General features: G+C 39.6%; 1 protein-coding gene and 1 long non-coding RNA gene across 8 annotated transcripts in view; one reads left to right on the top strand and one right to left on the bottom strand.

Moving 5' to 3' along the window:
• The window catches only part of LOC309720304, a 100,505-nt gene extending 95,842 nt beyond the window's left edge, over positions 1-4,663 (bottom strand). For 4 of the 7 annotated variants that reach the window (XR_014280458.1, XR_014280459.1, XR_014280460.1 and 1 more), the window contains exons 1-2: positions 4,592-4,663; positions 3,801-3,989 (exon numbers count right to left, since the gene is read on the bottom strand). This is a non-coding gene — a long non-coding RNA (uncharacterized lncRNA). The remainder of the gene's footprint in view (positions 1-3,800; positions 3,990-4,591) is intronic. The other 3 variants (XR_014280462.1, XR_014280463.1, XR_014280464.1) reach the window with 1 other exon arrangement.
• etaa1b (ETAA1 activator of ATR kinase b) lies at positions 4,660-10,658 on the top strand. Its single transcript, XM_082557118.1, has 6 exons — positions 4,660-4,985; positions 5,791-5,919; positions 6,129-6,187; positions 6,591-6,700; positions 6,821-8,256; positions 9,458-10,658. Exons 1-6 carry the CDS (start codon positions 4,853-4,855, stop codon positions 9,568-9,570), a joined length of 1,980 nt encoding a protein of 659 aa, XP_082413244.1. The 5' UTR covers positions 4,660-4,852; the 3' UTR covers positions 9,571-10,658.
• The last annotated feature ends 9,486 nt before the right edge of the window (positions 10,659-20,144 follow it).

Genomic DNA, 20,144 nt, shown 5'->3' with positions numbered 1-20,144 from the left:
TCATCCATGAGGCACTGCTAGCCCACGGGGGGGGTCTGGCAGAAAAGTTGGAGGGTGTGGGTGGATGAAGGGGGTGGCATAAACATTGTGATATACCCTTCACATACAAACACAGAAGCCACAATGGACTCCTTGGAGATGCAGAACCAGAGGCCATAAGAGGTGATTATTATTTATGCAGACACTTTTCTGAGTTGAGCTTTTTATTCTCCTCCGTCTCTCACTCAACTGGCAGCTGCCCAGTGTGAGCCATCCCTGGGATCCACAGCAATGATGATCACCCCCTCCCCACACACACACGCGCACACACACACAAGCCCTTCCTTGTCCTCATTGCTGTCTACGCCTGGTAGATCCCCTGGCATGTTTGCTCCTCCTTCATAAACACTAGCAGCTGCTTGGGCAATTAGCCATTAGCTCTTTACTTTTTACTATAATACCCAGTGCTCAGAAATCTCAACAATTAGCTCCTTAATTGCTTCTAAACAACCCAGGCGTAACCAATAAATAGAAGGCGGTAGGTAGTTAGCTGAGGAGACAGACTTCTGGGAAAGAATGAGACAAGGCTTATAGAATCCACACTAAAATGTTCTTCCTCTCGTCTCCTTTAGCAGGCTTTGGCAATTATTTTTTTCTTGCTGTTACACGACTTGAAAAAGCTTGCAGGGGGAGGAGAGATGACAGAATGGGTAAAGAACACAAGGCAAGCTGATGCCTCATATTCAAATTCAAGCTGACACGTCCATGCCCTTTATTCCCCAGTCTAACTATCACTTCTGAGAAATGCTAGTATTCAGTGTGACAGAGGGTGTTACAGTGACTTTTAGATGGGCAGGAGACGGCGCCCCCCGGGTGTGGATTTTCGTGGCAGCGTGATATGACACAGCTCGCTTCACAGAGCAATGGGGATACCCCCAAGATTAGCTGAATGCATTAAAGAGAGGCATGAAATGTAGCTAACTGTTGATTAAATCACTGTTACATCCATACTGGCGGTTCCAGTTAACCTCTTTAACACTGACAGCAGCTACGCCACTAACATGACAATGGCCTACAGGCAGAAATGTGCTGTATGCTGTGTGCAGTGTGTGGCATCGCAACAGACAATTTTTTTCTTTTTAGATAAGGGTGCTCAAATGGATTAGGTAACAGACGAAAATGTTATTTCAGACATTCATTGAGGAAATGCAAATATTACTTACATTCTGCTCTCTAGATTTGAGAAAGTACTATTTTTCACAATTTACACAACAGAAATTTATAATCAAAGGTTTTCTCAAATTTCTTTTAGGTGTTTTTTGACCAAACACACACACACAAAATCAGACTTATTACACAGCTTTAACAATGTGTAATATTTTAAATACAGCTGCATTGAAGAAATCCACTTGCAATCCACGTTTTGACTGCCTGTGCAGCATACTGTAGGGTTTGCCTTTTTAATGAGTAAACAACCATTTTTACAAAGCTGACCAATCTGGGCCACAAGAATGTTTTAAACTTTCACATTTGTTGACAACAAATACTTGGCACTTTAAAATCGCTAAATGAAATGAGCGTGCCCCAAAGATGACATATGCTGTAGCTGTTCTCATCTAACATGCATCTTATCGTTAGTGGTGGCTGAATATCTGCTGATGTTTTGATGGAACAAGAATTATGTTTTAACAGGGAAAGTCGAAGACAGGACTACAGGTCGTCTGTTCATAACAGTTTCTGGCTTTAAATCAAAGAAACACAGTTGATTGGCTTCCCTATGCTGATGAACTGCTTCCAAATGAAAACAATCAAAGCAGAATCAAGCATAATCAAGCATTGTGATTCACTGCAGCGTGTGTGTGTTTTAACTAAATAATATTCCAGCACCACAGCAACTCAGTGTATATTTTCTACAAAATCTGCATTCAGTTTATATTGACTTTAGTTACTGTATCCCCTCCCAACCCTCTACTCCTCACACACACACACACACACACACACACACACACACACACACACACACACACACATGAAATACCAAGGAGGTATACAAGCACCATCTAGTGCTTTATTTTGGAAATTGCTATGCAGAATTTTACAAAATGTGTAAAAAAAAAATCCACATTTATTTTCTATGTAAAATATTTGTTCAGTTGCATTAACGTTTTAAAATTAGGAGCAGAAAGACAGCTTTTGGATTACAGAATAGGAATAAGATCAAATCAAGATTGAACTAATCACATTCTGCAAACCTGCAAGTATATAGAAAAGAGTTAAACACACGAGAACTGATTGATGACAGTTCATATCCTCACTAGCAGAACCTCTGACAACTTTGGTGAAATAGATGTTTTTCACAAGAAGAAGCATCAACTGTGATTGACTAAAAAATAAAATTTCCACCAGTCTATAGTCAGAAGTTTAATTTCCTTTCAGAAATAAGAACAGGGGAGTTTCCAGTTTTTGTGTGTGTGTTTGTTTTAAACCACACATTTAATTTTTCATCAATGGAGTCATGCAGCATTTTCAGTGGAAACTCTGTCACGCATGACATGGTTAAATAAACACAGCACCATTCATCACGTAGTTCCTTTTCTCAGCTTTCAGAGATAAGAAGATGATGATGGTGGAAACATGGAGCAGTTTCAGAAACATAATGAATAATCAGGAGTCATCAACTTGTACGTCAGTAACCTGCTACCACTGAAGTAATTATTCATTCGACCATGACGTATGCATGCAAAAAGCCAACATTTCTGATGTTCACTCAGTAAAAAGCCAAATATAGTTAGAAAGGATATGACTAAGGCCTAGCTGAGTCCCAAACAAATTCCAAGACCTGACTCATTTCATTCGGACTGAATACCATAATAGGTAACAATAACTGTAAAAACTATGTAGAACAGCCCTGAATGAAAGTCTTGAATATTTAACAAGTCCTCCAAGTCCAGAAAGCCCTCACAAAAAACAAAAACATGATAATCAAGACAAAGTTGAATTAAAAACAGCCTGAGACAACGCTAAAAGGTCAGAAAAGCTGTGTGAAGGCAGTGTCCGTGTTTGGATAGCGCAAGTGTTTATGTCACATTTGACTGATGTATTTTAATTAGAAGTTCAAATTCATCTGAGAAAAAATCTTGGACGCGGATTTTGACTCCCTAACAAACTAAAACAAAAGATAAGCCCCTGACCCACCAGCCACCTTGGCTCAAAAGAAGCATGGCCCTGTGCCCAGAATAAAAACTGTATTTAATAGTTTCCCTGACTCTCGATCTTAAGGTCTAGAAATATAACTATGTGTATTATTTTCAATTCAAACTCCATGTAATATGGTCTTTTTTGACTAAAGACAGGTGTAAAGTGTAAAAGTGGTCCAAAAATGCCAAAAAAGGTTAATTACATTTCTGGAAAAAACATTTGGATACAACTAATCAGCTGTCTGATTTATTTACTGTACTGCTTTAAACCAGCCTTTCCAAACTTAGATTTAAGGATCCCTTTCTGGGCTATCACTACCTTTGAAATAAACAAGTTGTTTGTAATATCTGTTTTTGACCAATGGTAACATTGAGCAACATTATTCAAGACTCTCTAAAAGTGAACACAATGCCTTGAATAATGTTGCCAGGAAGTAAAACATGACTTTTTCCCCCTTTTGTTTGTTCATTGGGGCATACCATTTTATAGTATACAAGACAGAGTACAAATTACATTTTTGTAAAACTAAATCCCAAGGAGGCAAAAGTATTGAATTATTATTTCTGGTGCATTACCACAAGGAATACACCAATTAACAACAATAACTACATTAATCCACCTACCTACCTAGTATCGTGTTTGCCACCAAAACAGCTTTGACCTGTCAGGGCATGGACCTCTGATGGTGCCCTGCGGCTTCTGGCACCAGAAAAATGAGAAGCAAATCCTGGCGATCCTGCAGGTTGCAGAGTGAAGCCTCTGTGGATTTGGCTTGTTCCCATGCATCCTGAGGGAGTTCAGTAGAACATGATCTGGGGAGTTTGGACAGAGACATTATGACATAAATGGCATGAATTATTTTACAGTAGAGATGGTAGAAGGTTAGAAGGTTTTGCTACAGGGCAAAAGTTTTTTCTAAACTTGATTTTGTGAAAAAGACAGCAACGTTTTCAATGTAATTATTAATGTGATTAGTACCACTCATGTTTGCCTTGAATTTCATATAAAAATGGCTGCTGTGAATTGTTTAGTGTGCTTTCAGGGGTAGTTTTTTCTGTCAACGGCGGTTCTAATGTTGTAGTATCTCGGTGTATTTCAATAATCTTTTTCGTTGTGAGAAGATTAACTAATTTTGCCCATCTGCGCTTTGCGACACACAATTATACTCTTTTAATGTAGTCTTAATTGTATTTTATATGCTAGAATAGTAAACTGAATATGACACGTAAATATAGTGGAATTAAGAGAAGGCCTTCGCCTAGATTTTGAATTTAAAATTGGAGAATGAAGTGGTGAACTTTAGCCAGTAAACCTAATCATATTTATACAGTAGATTTTTAAATATATATCTACAGAGCTGAAATATAACTTATTAAGAATATTTCAGGACACGGAGAAATCATTTCGTACATACCTGTCACAGGCTTTAGCTTTGCCAGAAGTCAAACGAACTGCGAAAAAACTACCCGGCAGCCGTAGGTTTGGTGACGTCACAAGCAAACATGGCGGCTAGCTTTGAGTGAGCGAGCGAACACAACAAGACTGCAAAGAAACGTTGAATCTCTCGAAGGCAAATTGTTAGCCGCAATGTTGAAAGCCACAAAGGAAAGTGCTGAAGAAACGATGTAACGCAGAGTTGGCTTTGCTGCTGCTGCCGCCGCTGTTTTGTGCAGCCATGTCAGAGGCGAGGACGCATGCTGAGTTCACTGAACTGTGGAGGACTGTCTCCAAACTCAGCTACAAAAAAACACAAGACACGAAAGCAGCAAAACAGATGCCTGACACGACAACGACGCCCGTCTCTAAAGGTGAGGCTGTGTGTCTGTTAATATAGGCGACGATCTGCGGCTCAACGCGAGCTTAACTAAAGACCATAACAAGTGTTTGTATACACAGAAGAGTAAAGGCGGCCATGAGGTGATCAAAACGAGCGACTGACAGTGACAACATGCCAGCTGGCTGTGTTATCTCACCATAGACACACCACTAATTCCACTCTAACCAGTTGTAAAGTACTGAGACTGTCTAGGAAGGATAAACTGCATTCCGAATATACAGAAAGTGTTGCCACATGTTCGAATATCTTTTAAGATATGATGCATGATCTTATCTAAATAATTGTTTGCTCATAGCTGGATTGTTTTAATTAGACAAACACATGTTGCGTGCATTCTGGAATATGTCCTTTTAATGCAGCCAGCCCTCTTGTAATGCTATATTTCAGTGACTCAAATCAGACAAGGCTTTAAATGACCATTATGTATCCTCCTCAAGCTGCTAAAATAGAAAGATTCAAAACACAAGTTTTTGACCAGATATTTTCCCAGTTTTTATATTGTGTTCAGCAAGTATTTTTTTCAGGAAATTATCATATAAATATTATTATGGCTTTAACTGTGACTACACTAAGAGAATCTGTTCATGTGTGAACTGTCATCACGATACATCTTTTATTGTTCTCCTGTTTGTCTTTACTGATATGTCTAACATAAAGTTTAAAGTAACTAAAGACTCGGTGCTAAATAAATACATGCAAGTAAATTTAACGTTACCAAGTTGAATATGATTTATTTTTAGCTCATTTGATGTGGCACTTGATATCTCTGTGCACAGATTTTCAAAGTCCCCAGCATCGAGGTTGCAGCAGATACACCGGCTTGGCTAATGGAGATTCTCCAGGAGATGTGGAACCTTCACAAGATATCATCTGGGATTCCACATCTCCCACTCAGACTCATACTGGTAAACAACACCGACACTCAGCTCACACTTGCTGGCACATCTCATCAGCAGGTTCTAAATGAATGGCAACATAAACGATTTCTGAATAGGTTTTTTTTTATAGTAGATTAATTTCAATTGTAAGCTTGTGCTTTTCATTTCAGTCATCATGACTCTACCACTTTGCTAATTTCTATCATGTGTGTTATTGTCACGTTTTTTGGGTTCAGGACTCAGGAACACTAGAGCTGTGGAAATATCTGATATTGTGAACCGCATTGCTCCAAAGGTCTGTTGTTTTTTCAGCTTTTTATTATTTTCATATTGATATTTGGCAAAAATGGTTATTTCTAAATGCCATGGTAAATATAATTAATCACAAACTAAATAAAAAAAAAAATAATAATTTTCATTTAGAATAAAATAGAATAATCCTTTAATTGTCCCACAAGGGGAAATGTGGTTGTAACAGCAGCAGAAGAAAAGCACATATACAAACAGAACAGAAACACACACAATTTTTACAGAAAAAAAATATTTACATCATGGACAATAGTTACAAAAACAGAGTACTGTACAGTTATTAAGATTAAAGTATTTTTTTAAATTATTATTTATTATAGGTAGACTTTCAGTCTTTTCTAGCACATATCTGTAAACACACTTCAACCTTGTGCTTGTTTCTTTTATAGGATGTAAAACCAGAAAGGACTGACTCCTCTTTGCTGCAGTGGATCGGTGACAGTGCCATGCCCGCCACACCAGAGATTCAAAAGCCAAGACTCAGGAAGAAATCCTCTAGGTGAATAATCAATATATTGACCAAAATACTGTCCCTATAGATTGTTATTATGTACCACCATATGCAGCCTGTATGGGTGCTCATAAGCGTCTTTCTTCCTTTTTCCTTTTGTCTACATAGGCAAAGCAGTGTGGAGGACCTCATGAAACTCGCCAGGCAGTTTGATGAGAGCATGCAGCAAGATAAGGAAACTTCAGAAAGCCTTGTGATCAATCTTAATGAATGTCTGAACACTTCTGAAACAAAACTGAAACCATCGTCACTCCATGATAGCTTGAAGGACCTAAAGTACCCATCGGCACCAGACCAGATAGAGGCAGAGCTGCATGCTCTGTTTGACTGCTCCACTCAGAGTGCATGGCTAAGCCGTGGCTCTGCAGTATCCACCTGTTCACAGGAAATAAGAGGCCAACCTGTGAATGCAGCTTTATCCGAAGACCAACAATCAGAGCTCAAATCAGCTGAAAAGTCTGGCACAGCTGCACATCCTGCTGAAGAAAAGGGAACTAATAGCTGTAGTGCAAATAACTGTGATGACTTTGATGATGACTGGGAGAATGATGAATTACTTAATGACCCTTTTTTGCTGGCGATGACCCATAAGCCCAATGAGCAACATGACACCAATCCTAACACCACCTTTCAGTCTGAGACTAAGACAAACACTACTCACTCTACCCCTGTTCGTAAACCCATTGCAAATGCAATCCCTGCACACAAGCCTTCAAACCTAAACTGCAAGCCTAGCTGCAGTGTGAAAAGTTCTGAAACAAAACTGACACTCCAGGAACTCTGTCCCAAACTGAAGACTACCAACCGAAACACTTTCAAATTAGAGCCAAACCCCAACTTGCGGTCACAGATGGCCAAAGAGGTTTCCACTAAGTCCAACTTCACCATTATACAACCCAAGCCACAGATGTTTGACCAGAAATCTGCAACTGCAAAGACATCCACTACACCTCAACCTGACAAGGTCACTAATGATCACAGAGGGGCTTCTTTAGGAAAACACTCTGTTAAAGATATTTCAGACAGCTTGTGGGATGATAGGGATGATGACGCACTGCTCTACCAGGTATGTGACAGTGTGGAGAAGATCGCCAACAGTCAGTCGCTCCAAGTGAGCTCCGGTAACTGCCAAGAAAAACAAGATATTGATGTAGACAGACAACGGAAAACCACAGGGCCGCAGCCCATCAACATGACTCGGTCTGGGAACGTCGGTGCCAGCACTAACAGACAATCACCTTGTGCTTTTGTTCGTTCTAACTCATTACCAAGGGCTAGTTATGAAACTGTGAACTTCCAAGGATGGAACGTTCCCATGAAGGGTGCCAACAAAAAATCACAGATGTCTCAAAGCTTCCCAGGAAGCCACACAAATTTGGGTACATTAAGTCAGTGCGGGGATTCATCTGGAACTTTCCAGGCTGGAAATGCTAATGTGGATATGAAGCAACATCCAGTGATGGCCAGAGCAGTACACAACGCCAAGAGCCATCACACAGCTTTCAAAAGAAATCTATCTGACTCAGCAGCCATAAGCACCAAAGGTATGATGTCTAAGTTTTGATAATTACCACCGAATTGTATCAAAGTATATTATGTATGCGACTTTATAAAAGGCTAGGGTATTTATAGTGGGCGTGCTTTCCAAAATAATTCATAAATAATAATTATTTTTTTAAACTGAACCAGAACAGCACCAGTTCTCACACTTGCATGCAGTTTTTCCAAGGTAGTTGGCAGATCGGCTGTTCCAAAGATCTTGGAGAGCTTGCCACAATTCCTCTATGGATTTAAGTTGTCTCAGTGTCTCATGTCTCTTCAAGCAATCCTACATTGACTTCTTTATTGCTGAGATCAGTGCTGTGTGGGGGCCATAACATCTGCTGCTGGAGTCCTTGTCCTGGCCAGGTCTCCCTTGAAAAATATATTAAATAAATGTGTTTTCTTTCTGCCAAAAAGACAGTTCTTTATGACTCTGGCTGTATGGCTGGACTTGTTGTTATGCTTAAGAATTAATTTTTCACCAGTCAGGCTCTGATAGTACTGTCTCATGAGAATAATCTAAACATCTAAAATGTGTAAAATCTTTGTGCTAAACTGTATATTCAAAGATAATAGGAATAAAAATTTTGAATTGGTTGAAAATTTAATAATATTTTAAGACAGGATTTTATGTTTGTCAATGAAAAAGCCACCAAGAGTGTTATGTACGGATACTTTTTCTTAAAAACAACACAAATAAATCTAAAACTAGATAGAATGGCTTTGCTTTGATAGACTCAGTCAAATGTCCAGTAACTGAATACACCCCCATTAGTTGTTTTGTTTAATTCTATGCATTTGTCTGCCATGGCTATTCCATCAAATTTGCTTTAAGAATGGATATTTAACTGACAATTCACAAGTAAAACAGATGTCACATGTTGTTCTTATAATCACTGACAGTTCGGTGCATGTGCACATTAACCATTTCCCCCCAAGCAAGTAAACTGCGCACTGTGGCTTTAATTTGTGATCTTGTCAAGGGTCCAAACCTCAGCAAGCATCATTGCCAATGAATTTGTGGACAGATTTTATTTATTTATTTATTTGTCTTTGGACTTGGATGTTTTGGGGTTCTTTTGTTCTTCCAAATGAGCAGATGTTTAATGTTTAGAAATGAAAACTTGCTCGAGGTCATGCAACAACCAAGCTGAAATTGTCTCTTTTTCATTCAGTTTTCTCACTTTTCTTCCCTCTTTCCAGTTTTTGTCACAAGCCAGATGACAGGAAAGTGCTCTGCTGCAGAGATTGAGAGGAAAAAACAGGAAGCTTTGGCCAGGAGGCGACTGCGAATGCAGACCGCCACAAAGCCATAGAGCGACTTCGTCCTGCCAGTATTTTTTGCAACTTAATGCACTCTACATTTCATACAAGTGGTTCAGCCCTTTTTCGAAATTTCTTGTTTTTTGATTATTGTATCCAAGATGAAGGACTGTTGATAGTTCAGTGCATGACCTGATCCCGGGATATGTACTTAGCTTTCCGCACATATAGAACCTACTACTGGCTGTTTTTGCTGCTAATGTAATGTGTTTCATGGTAAGCATTTTTTAGGAACAGTTTGTTACAGAATCTCATATGTGTGACAATGTAAAGAAAAACTTCTTCACTACTTTGAAATATAGTTTACATCCACTGAGCATGGAAAAAAAATCCAAATGCTCTGTTTGTTGCTTTCTGATATTTAAGCCAATTTTGGATAGAACATTTTTATATGGTGCTTTTTGCTTTTGTTAAAAAGTAAATAGCTTAATCTCTGTGTCACTTTTCAAATTGTAGCATCAAAGGCTGACACATAACAGTGTATTTTTGAAGCTATCCATAAGAAATGGATGCCTTCGCTTTAAAGCGAACATTAGCATTAACTGCTGTGTTCTCTGCTTTATGGGTCTGCTAAGACTGCTTAAGTGCCTGACAGTTCTTTTAAAGCATACTTGAAATATTCATTCGTCTTCATAACTTTGTAATGAAAAAAGCCTTACTTTATTAGAAATAGAAATAAAAGGATATCAACACAACCTAACACAAAATCTTTGCTTTGAGGCCAAGCTGAACATTTAATAGATGATTCTTATTTGTGTTTCCTCTGTGCTTTCTTTGCTCACGTCAGTGTTTCTCCTTTCAGTTTTGCACAGGTCAGCATCAACAGTTGTACTGTAAAGACAGCGTTGTGGCCTCCGCTGGCAAACTGTACTGTAATAGCTATGCTATGCACCTTTCAAAAAAGTTTAACGAGTAAAAAAAGAAAAACAAGGCTTGAAATTGTTTTTATATCTGGACAGGATGAAAATGAGAAAGATGAGAAACTCACACTACATTTTCCTATCATATTTTAATCATTTGTGCTGTAAAGGGCAGACCTGGGACATACAGGTGACAAATTCAAATAAAACTTTCAAATAGACTTCTTTGTTTCTACTTAATTGCTTCAATATATCCTAATACTTTTGACTCCAGTACCTGTTGCTTAAAAACAGCATGATAAACGTAGCTGTATTCATTCCCCCAGTAATTTCATTATGTTCATGTCTTGTGATAAATCAGAATACAGTTGGCTGCTATTGGTCTGTAGCAGTTTCATTTAATTTCGTTCACATTTTCAGGCTTTTTTTTTTTTTTTTTGCAACATCAACGACACCCCTGTAGTATTGAACAGCTGCTCAGGATTTTGAGTTTACACAGACGGCCTCCTCACTGGAGTTATTGGCGTCCATTACTGTAACCTCTATGTATTTCAGGGCTGTTGACAGGTCAAGCAGATATGATGGGCCCATTTCACAAATACTCAAATTTGTTTTCAACAAGTTGCTGCCCAGAAAGAAGAACCATTGTGAGCATGCAGTAGCCTCGCTATGAAGAATATTGTTGTTATTAGACATGAGGGATTATTTTAATATGAAAGCTAATTCGTCTTCTGACTCCTTATCATTCTACACAGCTGCTATATTGTGCGTGAGGGTAGTACAATGTTCGCCTTTGTAATCCCGAGAGAATTCCTCAGAGTTCCTCCTTCACGACCATTCCCACCCATTACATGCCTGTGAGAGTTCCCAGGTGTGTGTGTGTATATGTGTGTGAGAGAGACGGGTGGTCTGCAGGTGTGTGTATTTGAGTATTTATTCCATTCAGAGGCGCCATCCACCTCCCTGCCCTATCTCTTTCCCCTCCCCGCCCAGTTTGACTGTAAATCAGATGGCAGGGCAATTTGGCAACAGCATAAAGGCCTCTGGTTTTTATGACTATGATTATGGTTATGATGATGACTAGTATTTATTTCAACTATCTGATGAAACCCTTGGCTAAAGCTAACAGGTGTAGAGCAGGTACAATATCAAGCTCGCTGAAGGATCCCAGTAATGTCGCCATAGAGAGCAAAATATTGTCCGCCAAGCAGAAGAATGGGCTGTTTCAGCACCCGCTCGTCATGCCATACATGGAGCAATTTCTGATTATTGGATGGGAGTGGAGAGCCACAACGTTCTCTTTGTAGAGGGAGAATGATTTATGGCCGTTAGTCAGGCATAAGGCAGTAATTGCCCCAGTGACGATTATGTTACCATAGCACCTGTTTAAACTGTCTATTCTTATGTGAATGTTTTCATTTTTGGAAGAGGAGAGTTTGCAGCTTGAAAGTGATGTGTGAAGACGCTAATTGAAGATGGAGAAGGGTGCAGGATGGTGTGGTAGCAATTTAGGAGAAAGGGAGAGTGCATGACGGACAGATTTGTGTTGTGTCATCTGATCTATTAGGAAAACAGTCATTTCTTAAACAAGCAAGAAGAAAGAAGTCTATTCAGCAAGTAGAATAAATATACTGTACTTTAAAAACGACTGAAAAGGCAAGTTGAGATCATTTGGATATTCACAGCTGCATGTTTAAGCACTCTAAAAACAGTGGTAGACAAAATGTAAAGGACTACTTTAAGCTTTGATACTTTTACTTTACTCTTAAGATAAAAAAATCAGCAACGATAACTAGGAATACAATGCTCATGGCATGACAGCTGAAAGGCTGCTATTCTTGGCTCAATCCAACCATACGCCACTGATGTGTGAGCATTTATATAAAGTAGATCAAAACTGTCATTCATCACAGTACTCCTGAGCTCTGCACCGATGAAAGATATGAAAAAAGGAATCTTCTCGGATTTCCTCTGTGCTGGTAAAGTCAACGATTGTGCCCTCAAAAACTGCCGTGAAGGAGCTTTTGTGTGTGTTTGTGTGTCTGTGCTGGCTTTTTGATCTGTGAAACAGAGATTCCTTATCTTTGCAGGCATTTTATTTGAAAATAAATGATGTCGGCAACAGAAAGTATTGCAGCTTTTCGGTTTGATGTCACTTCCTTATACAGATGTCTTCTGTTGACCCCACAGTTTAAATTATTTAGACTACAACAATTGCTGTGTGTACACCCTAATTATCAAAAGTGTCTTTCCTTAGGGTTTTTGTGTGTGTGTGTGTGTGTGTGTGTGTGTGTCTCTGCTTCTCTCTGATTATCTGAATTTTCTATATTCTATATTTGTACCATTGTTTTCCAGCACTTTGAATATAGATCTACACTCACATGAAGCAAAACCACACTATGTTTCAACAGGTGGGGTTTTGCCCCATTTGATCTGAATGACCACTCCTCTCTTTTTACTTGTCTAAGGGATGTTTGCAAGTTTAGACACTAGTTGACAGGCTGATGTTTCAGACCACAGATGTTCTTGTTGATCTGTTTGTTTCATCATTCTTGTCAGCACGACTTTTAACTTTTATGGTAACTTTCACATTTTAACATTTCTAGTAAGGCATTTTTTTATTATTTTTATTTTATCATTATTATTATTATTTTATTTAGTTAACCTTGTTAAAGCCCTTCTCGCGTTAGCTCACATGACTCATACTGCATTGATGTGGGCTGACCCCAATGCAAAACAGAAACATTCTATTGTTATTAGATTAATTTTAATGACTATCTAATTAGAACCAAGCAAAAATGACCCAGAAAACCCACCCACAGCTGGGATAACTGGTGGTTTTCCACTACCGACTGATGCAACACACTCTTCTCACTTATGGCTTGTACAGAAGACTCTGTCTAAATAGTTGGTTTGCTATTACTGCTTAAGGAAACTCAAGCTCGAACACTAGCTTCATCCCTTCCTTTCTTTTCTTCTTATTGCTGCTCTTCTCCCAGCATGGGGTTCATATTGCAGAAGTGAGTAATGAGACCTGGGGGCATACTAGTGTGCTGGATTACCAATACACTTGCAGCAGATTAATATGAAGCCAGGTTTTCTAAGTGCATTCACTGTGCCGCAAAACAGACTCCAAGAACAGCAAACATAAATTAAACATCTTTAGAAATATGACCTGAGGTAGCTATTGCCTCCCTCAACCAAGTGCTGAGCGGCCAGTGGAGATAGCATCTCTAATCGTTTTCCCATGCTGTGAGGCCATGCTGCAGAAAGGCTAAACAGTGTTTTCATAGCTCCCAGATTACCTCCCAGAGTATGACTAATACATATCACACATACATCAGTTTTTTTCACCTTTTCTTACACTCTATCTCTGGCTGTTTCTCTCTTATCAGTCTGTATATCTGTGTCATGTCTGTTTCTATCACACACACACACACACACACACACACAGATGGAGGAGGAGGTGTAGTGCAGTACTCTGGCAGCAGCCTGTCAGCAGCGTAAATGACCTGTGAAGAGTTTCACGGTGCGTGTCATTAGGCAGCTTAAGATTTGTTTCAACAGTGCTTTACCTGAAGGCTCCATTCATGGGCCCCCAGGTATGACTGCCCTCCCCACAGGGGGATTCAAAGGGTAGTTGCCAAATTCCAGTACTCCATCCACACCGGACAGTGATGGAAAGCCAGTGAGCATCATCGGGCAGTATTTAAGTGTCGAACATGCTTTGAGAAAGAGGTGTCATGTTTTTCAAAACTTGTTTAGACTTATTTGTGCCGTTTTGCTGGGACACTTATTTTAATCATTGCTCGGTATTTTACCTTGTAACTGGATTTCTTTGGAAATTCACTGAAAGAAGATGGATTGTACGGCATTAAAGATGGAGTCACATTTGCGTAAAAGGATTTTAACAGTGTATTTGCGTCTTGTTAAGATATTGGAAGCTTTGGTGTGAAGACAAACATACATCCCTTGCAGTGATATTACTGTTCACCACTTTTTGACCTCCTCGGGCAGAACTTATACAGTATGTTGTTTATTTAACTCTGCTGTCTGACTAATTTGCAAGTAGTTAATCACTATGATATATTTTGTTGGCTAAAAAGTCATGTAAAGGTCAATGGCACTCAGACTTAAGAGCGATAAGGAGGATGAAGCTGTCTACCGAACTGTCTTGTTATTATAATCTAAATCATTGCTTTGGAATGGAACAGAGGAATAGAAAAAACACTATTTGTGAAGGATTTATTATCTCACTGAAAGCTCTGCAGTCAACTCAACTTTCTTAGATTCCTAAACTTGTACACTTTTCAAGCTGGATTATCACTGGGATTTTTTTGTTGTTGTTGTTTGTTTTGTTTTTTGTTTTTTAATCTTCATCCAAATAGATCTCATGCTCTATTAAGCATGCTGATAAGGGGCTGCAGACTTTACTTTGTTTTGAGAAGCGAGACTTTCTTGCACACAGCCAACAAATATCTCCGCTGCCACATTCCTCAAGCCTATATCTGCCAACACCTTTGCGCTACAATGGCTTTGGCCCTTTTCTCCCCAGCCCATAATAGTCAACGTGGGCTGTAATGGTCTGTTGACAGGTTTAGGCTGAGGTAATTTTGTTGCTGGGCTTTACAGTGAGGTGCCAAATCTTCCCCTGAGGAAAAAAAGAGCAGCAGAAGCATTGAAGCTAGCTATTAGCTTTCGACCACTTAGTTATAAGCAGATTGATATTAAAAAGTCTGGAGAGAATGAGGCAGCAGATCCTTTCTACATTGGGGCCTTAAGGATCTGGAGGTAATTGGAGGCTTAGTTTTTGCTTTGTTGTTCAGTAAGTGACCCAATATATAAGCTGGGTGCTAAAATGTTAAGTGGCGCTAGCTTCTGTGAGTTGTGTGCTCCTGAGTAAAAATGGCCCCCACTGTGCAGAGACACAGTTCATTATTTGAAGCAGGACTGCATAAAGAGAGGCCAGCTGAGTGGAACTCCAGCTGCCAAACTAATACACACACGCACACAAATGCAATGCAGAAACACACCATGGAAAATGCAACGGAAAGCAAGACTGCTGGGGCCAAGGGGTTCCCTATGCAATGTGCAAAGCAGATCAACCACACACACACACACACACACACACACACACACACGCACACACACACACACACACACACACACACACACACACACACACACACACACACAGGAGTGCACAAGCACCTGCCAGCTGACCTCTCCTGTGGGATAGAGGTCCCAGGCTTCCCCACTGCTCCAGAGCCTCCCACCCACTGCACACACGCACGCACACGAGCTGTTGTTGTGACCTTTTCAGGGTCATGCTGGGCCCTGCCTGTGCCTGCAAGCTGATGGTGACTAGCTAATGATATTCGTCTCTGCACTGCTATATCATCTGGCTCTCATTTAAGACTTGCTTCAGAGGAGGGAAGGAAGTTCATTATAGTGTACGCAGAGTATGGATGTGTTTCTTGTATTGTAAAAAAGCCAAAACAAATGTAAATGATTCAAAAACATTCTGTTCTTCCTACATGCAGTCTTCACTGTATTTTTCTTATTCTTTGCCTTAAAAAACTACTTTTAAACTGAAGTACTGCTGCTGTCTGTACTGCAACAGTAGCCTTTACTCAACTCCAGTCCCGAGACTAACTCTAATCTCAACCCTTCCAACATAACACTATCACTCACATTGATCATTTGTATTTACCCTTGTTTCTCATTTGAATTAAACAAATTAAAAATAGCAAAATAGATAACCTCTTTTTGTATGTAGAAAAGTAAACAGTTCACACACACAGAACATGGAATGATAAATTCCTTGAACAAATGCCAAACACCAAGTCTCAGGCTTACTCGCCCTGGACATTTAACTCCAACCTCCCTTCTGGGGTAGAGCATATTAGCTGCAGGGGTGTACTCCTCATCTCGGCTCAGATGTCTCCCCTGTTTCCCAACCCTCTTTACATACTGCAGACTTGGCAGCTAACTAGCCCTACAAAAACAAGGTAGTTTCAGTTACTACCCGATTGGTGTACTCCCACACTGCCAAGCAAGGCCCCGACTCCTTGTGAAGACATGTAAAACTGAATCCTCAAACAAAAATATACAAATCTGCGTCTTGCTCTCAACGGAGAAAACACAGGGCAAAGTCTTGATGGAAATGTTTCATTTCTTTTGCCTCCCAACAGATGCTAAACGAGCAGCACAGCACTCTCTCGATTTGCATCTTTAGTTGCTTTGTTGATTTGGTAACACATATTTGCATTTGGAAACAGCTCGAGTAATTTGACTGGGGACCCCCAATTTGCCTTTGAGGAGAAGTCTGTTCTACAAACATTGCTGCGTGTTGGCATTCCTTTCTTTTCCTTGCTGTTTGGTTTTTAGTGTGTTTGGGAGTGTGAGCTAGAAAAAGTGAGTACATTACTGAACATAACCTAAGTCTTATAACTGGGCGAGAGCCTCGATCTGCGATACATATGAGCCTCTTCTATGTGTTATACTTTATCAGAGAGAGAAAACAGAAAGCAGTAGGCTCTGGATTTGGACAACTTTCTGCTCTATACTGGGATTTGTATTTGTGTGTGTTCTTGTCTTGTACACTTCCAAAGAGAGATGCATAAAAGATAGATTAGGCACAGATCTCGAGGTTTGGTCTGTTCTCACATTTCTGATGGGCTACGTAAAGGTTCAGTTTCACTACACTTGCTGAAATACAAAACATAATCTATTAAATCTTGTTCAATGACACAAATTCCACATTTTTAGTCAATATGGACACAGAAAACAGCTGCACTACAGCCTGATGGCAGTCTGTGAAATAGTCATGACATTTTTGATTTGTGCTCATGGACACAAACTGGAAAATACCCATTGGGAAGAAAGAGATAATGCAGGTGCAATCACAGGAGGTTCACATGAGAGACTAGAGTTTGAATCCCACACTAGACTAGTCTTATATTTCTTTGTTAGATTTAGACACTAAAATTAGTAGGTTACGTTTGGAAAAACAAAAGTCATGGTTTGGTCATATTTATGGAAAAAGTGTGCAGAAAAAAAATTACGAGGCCCTAAAAGACTACAAACATAAAAGAAATGCCACTTTTTTGTGTGTTTTCAAAATGATCCATCAGGTTTTTGTGTATTTTTATTTTGGCTGCATCCCTGCTGGTAATCATCAGACCTATGATGTTTCTGCCCAGGACATTTGGCTGGCGTATTAAATGCTGATTCAACACTGAGAACTGTTGTGAATACCAACCTTCCACCTTTGTTTACCCCAAACAAACTGCTATTCCCGCTACAGGAGGCCACGTTCCATGTGTGCCCGGGACATTTTTCCACAACAGACCTCAAACTGAATGTTTGGTGAAACACACGCAAAGGCTTTCATGACCTGGATCTTCTGTGCTGTGTGTGCTGTAGCTGTGCATGGATAACAAAACCAGCTCTTTGATTCACATTTTCAGCTTCTGTTTGCAGAAAACAAATGCAGTCAAAGCAAACAAGGACTTGCTTTGGTGGATGTGGGAAATCTCAGAACAGCTTGCATCATCTGAAATATAAGAATCACTCGTGCAGCCATAACTGATTTGTAGTTTTTCATTCTTCGAGTTAAATTAAGTGTAGTTTTTATTTGGTTATACGTGCCAGTTTTCTTGCATCTACACCAAGCAGAGTACCCCCAACGAATCACCTCAACCGTGGTTTTCTCCATCAATACTATCAAAACAAGCCTGTTCTGTGTCACACATGCCACCTTGACATATAAGGCCTGTTTACATGCTGCAAACCTCCCCACTACACAGCCACTCAACCGCCCACATGCAACCCACGCTAAAGGTTACCATGCTGGGATTTTAATCTACATGTGAAATGTGCTCTCCTACGCCTCTTCTTCTGTCTAGTCAGCAATCTGGCTATTGCCCTGCGACTCAGAGAGCCTTGCTTTATTGATTGAATGGGTTTTAGTTTGGAACACACACACTGGAAAACATCCATCCATCCACGTACACACATACTGGTGACTTTGTTGCAAGATGGAGGGAGGGAGAGGGATGAGTGTCAGGCCTCGCGTGATGGGCGAACATCAATCATTGCTTGTCAGCCTCGCCTTTTTTCTTCACCCCGCTCTGCCCCCACCTCCTCTCACTTTTTTTCTGCTTCACTGATCAGCCTTTGTTTTGAATGGTGGTGCTGGTGTGTATGTGGGGAATGCAGTCTGGCCACACGGACAAGACGTGGGCAGCTTCCAGGTGTTATTATTCTCAGATGCCAATTAAATCTTGTGTCGTCTACTTTTGTACCTCCAGGTCATGACAAACACCATGCATTTTAATAAGTCTGACATGTGATAGACATTAGCATTGTGGGTCCATTAAAGTTTACGTGTATGCGTAGGAGTCGCGCATCTATGCATTTCTGTTCCTCTGTGTTGAGTTCATTTGCACTGTGTTTGTGAACGCAAGAATTTCAAGCAAATATGAAAGTCATTAGAGGTCTGTTATGAAAACTGGTCTTCAGAAGCAATTTTATTTTAATTTTAACAAATTGCAAAAAGGTAGCATATTACAAACTTAATCACATTTGACTTTTTTTAATGGTTCCCATCAATGCACCATTAAGATTGCACTCAGCTGTACTGTACTGTACAGTGATCACAGACATGATCTCCAGACACATTCATCCATTGAAGAATTCCAAAAGAATTTCCCACTGAAATCATCACTGTCTCCATGTGGTGTGAAGTGTGTGCATCCAAAGCGTTTCTCTCTTTGCTGTAACTTAACAAACGCCACCAGCTTTCAATCCCACAGAAATATAATGAAGAGGGTATGTCTTTGCAGATTTTATTTTATACTCACATATCTGCTGTTTAAGAGGTTGCTTGCTTTGCCCAATGTAGAGTAGGCCACAGGGACATGATAACTTGTAAATCACATGAGTGATACAGTCTTTAAATTCCCTAAGAGGAATTTTATTCCCAGCGTGGGGGTGATTTAATAATTCTGTGTTTATTACATCTTTCCAGGAGGTACATTTCCACATACACATGCCATTTGTTGTAAACCATGCATTCTTGATTTGATATTATTTTATATGGAAGAATACCGTAATTTATTTTTTCCTTTTCTTCTCTGACTGTGCTGCAAACGGTCGAGATGCAGGTTTTGACAAGAAAGAGCAGTGTGCAGCACAATAAGGACAGCTGATGTAAGCCGTAGAATCAGATATGTCTGTTCTACTGCACTGATTTTAATCTAAAACTGTCAATCATGGGTCTCTGACTTATCATCTCTTTTCACAAGATACATTATGAAAAAAAGCCCTGACTGAGCTTGATTAAAAAGATATTTAAAGGTAAATGACAGAAAACTATGCTTTTTTTCTGTGCTTGGAATGGCCTTGTATAGAAGCATATATAAGAACTGTACAATATGTTTTTTTTTAGTTTATTTGTAGAGGAACAAATATGTTGCATGAAGACACCACAGCATTCACGGGCTTATAAAAACATAAACCTGAATAAAAAATTACCAAAAGACGGTACAAAATATAAATTGTTAATTTAAAGCTCTTTTATTTTTGAGGATAAAATGATCCTAGCTATTATTCAATGTGAATTTTGCAGGTCAGGAATTCCGCATGTTGAAACCTAAAACTAAACAAACAAAAAAGCTGTTGGTCCAAATGAAGAATAATGT

The sequence above is a fragment of the Aulonocara stuartgranti genome (genome assembly GCF_965226115.1).
Source record: "Aulonocara stuartgranti genome assembly, chromosome: 13".
In the NCBI taxonomy this organism is placed as follows: domain Eukaryota; kingdom Metazoa; phylum Chordata; class Actinopteri; order Cichliformes; family Cichlidae; genus Aulonocara; species Aulonocara stuartgranti.
The sequence above is the reverse complement of the archived record's forward strand: the minus strand, read 5'-3'. Positions and strand labels throughout refer to the sequence as shown.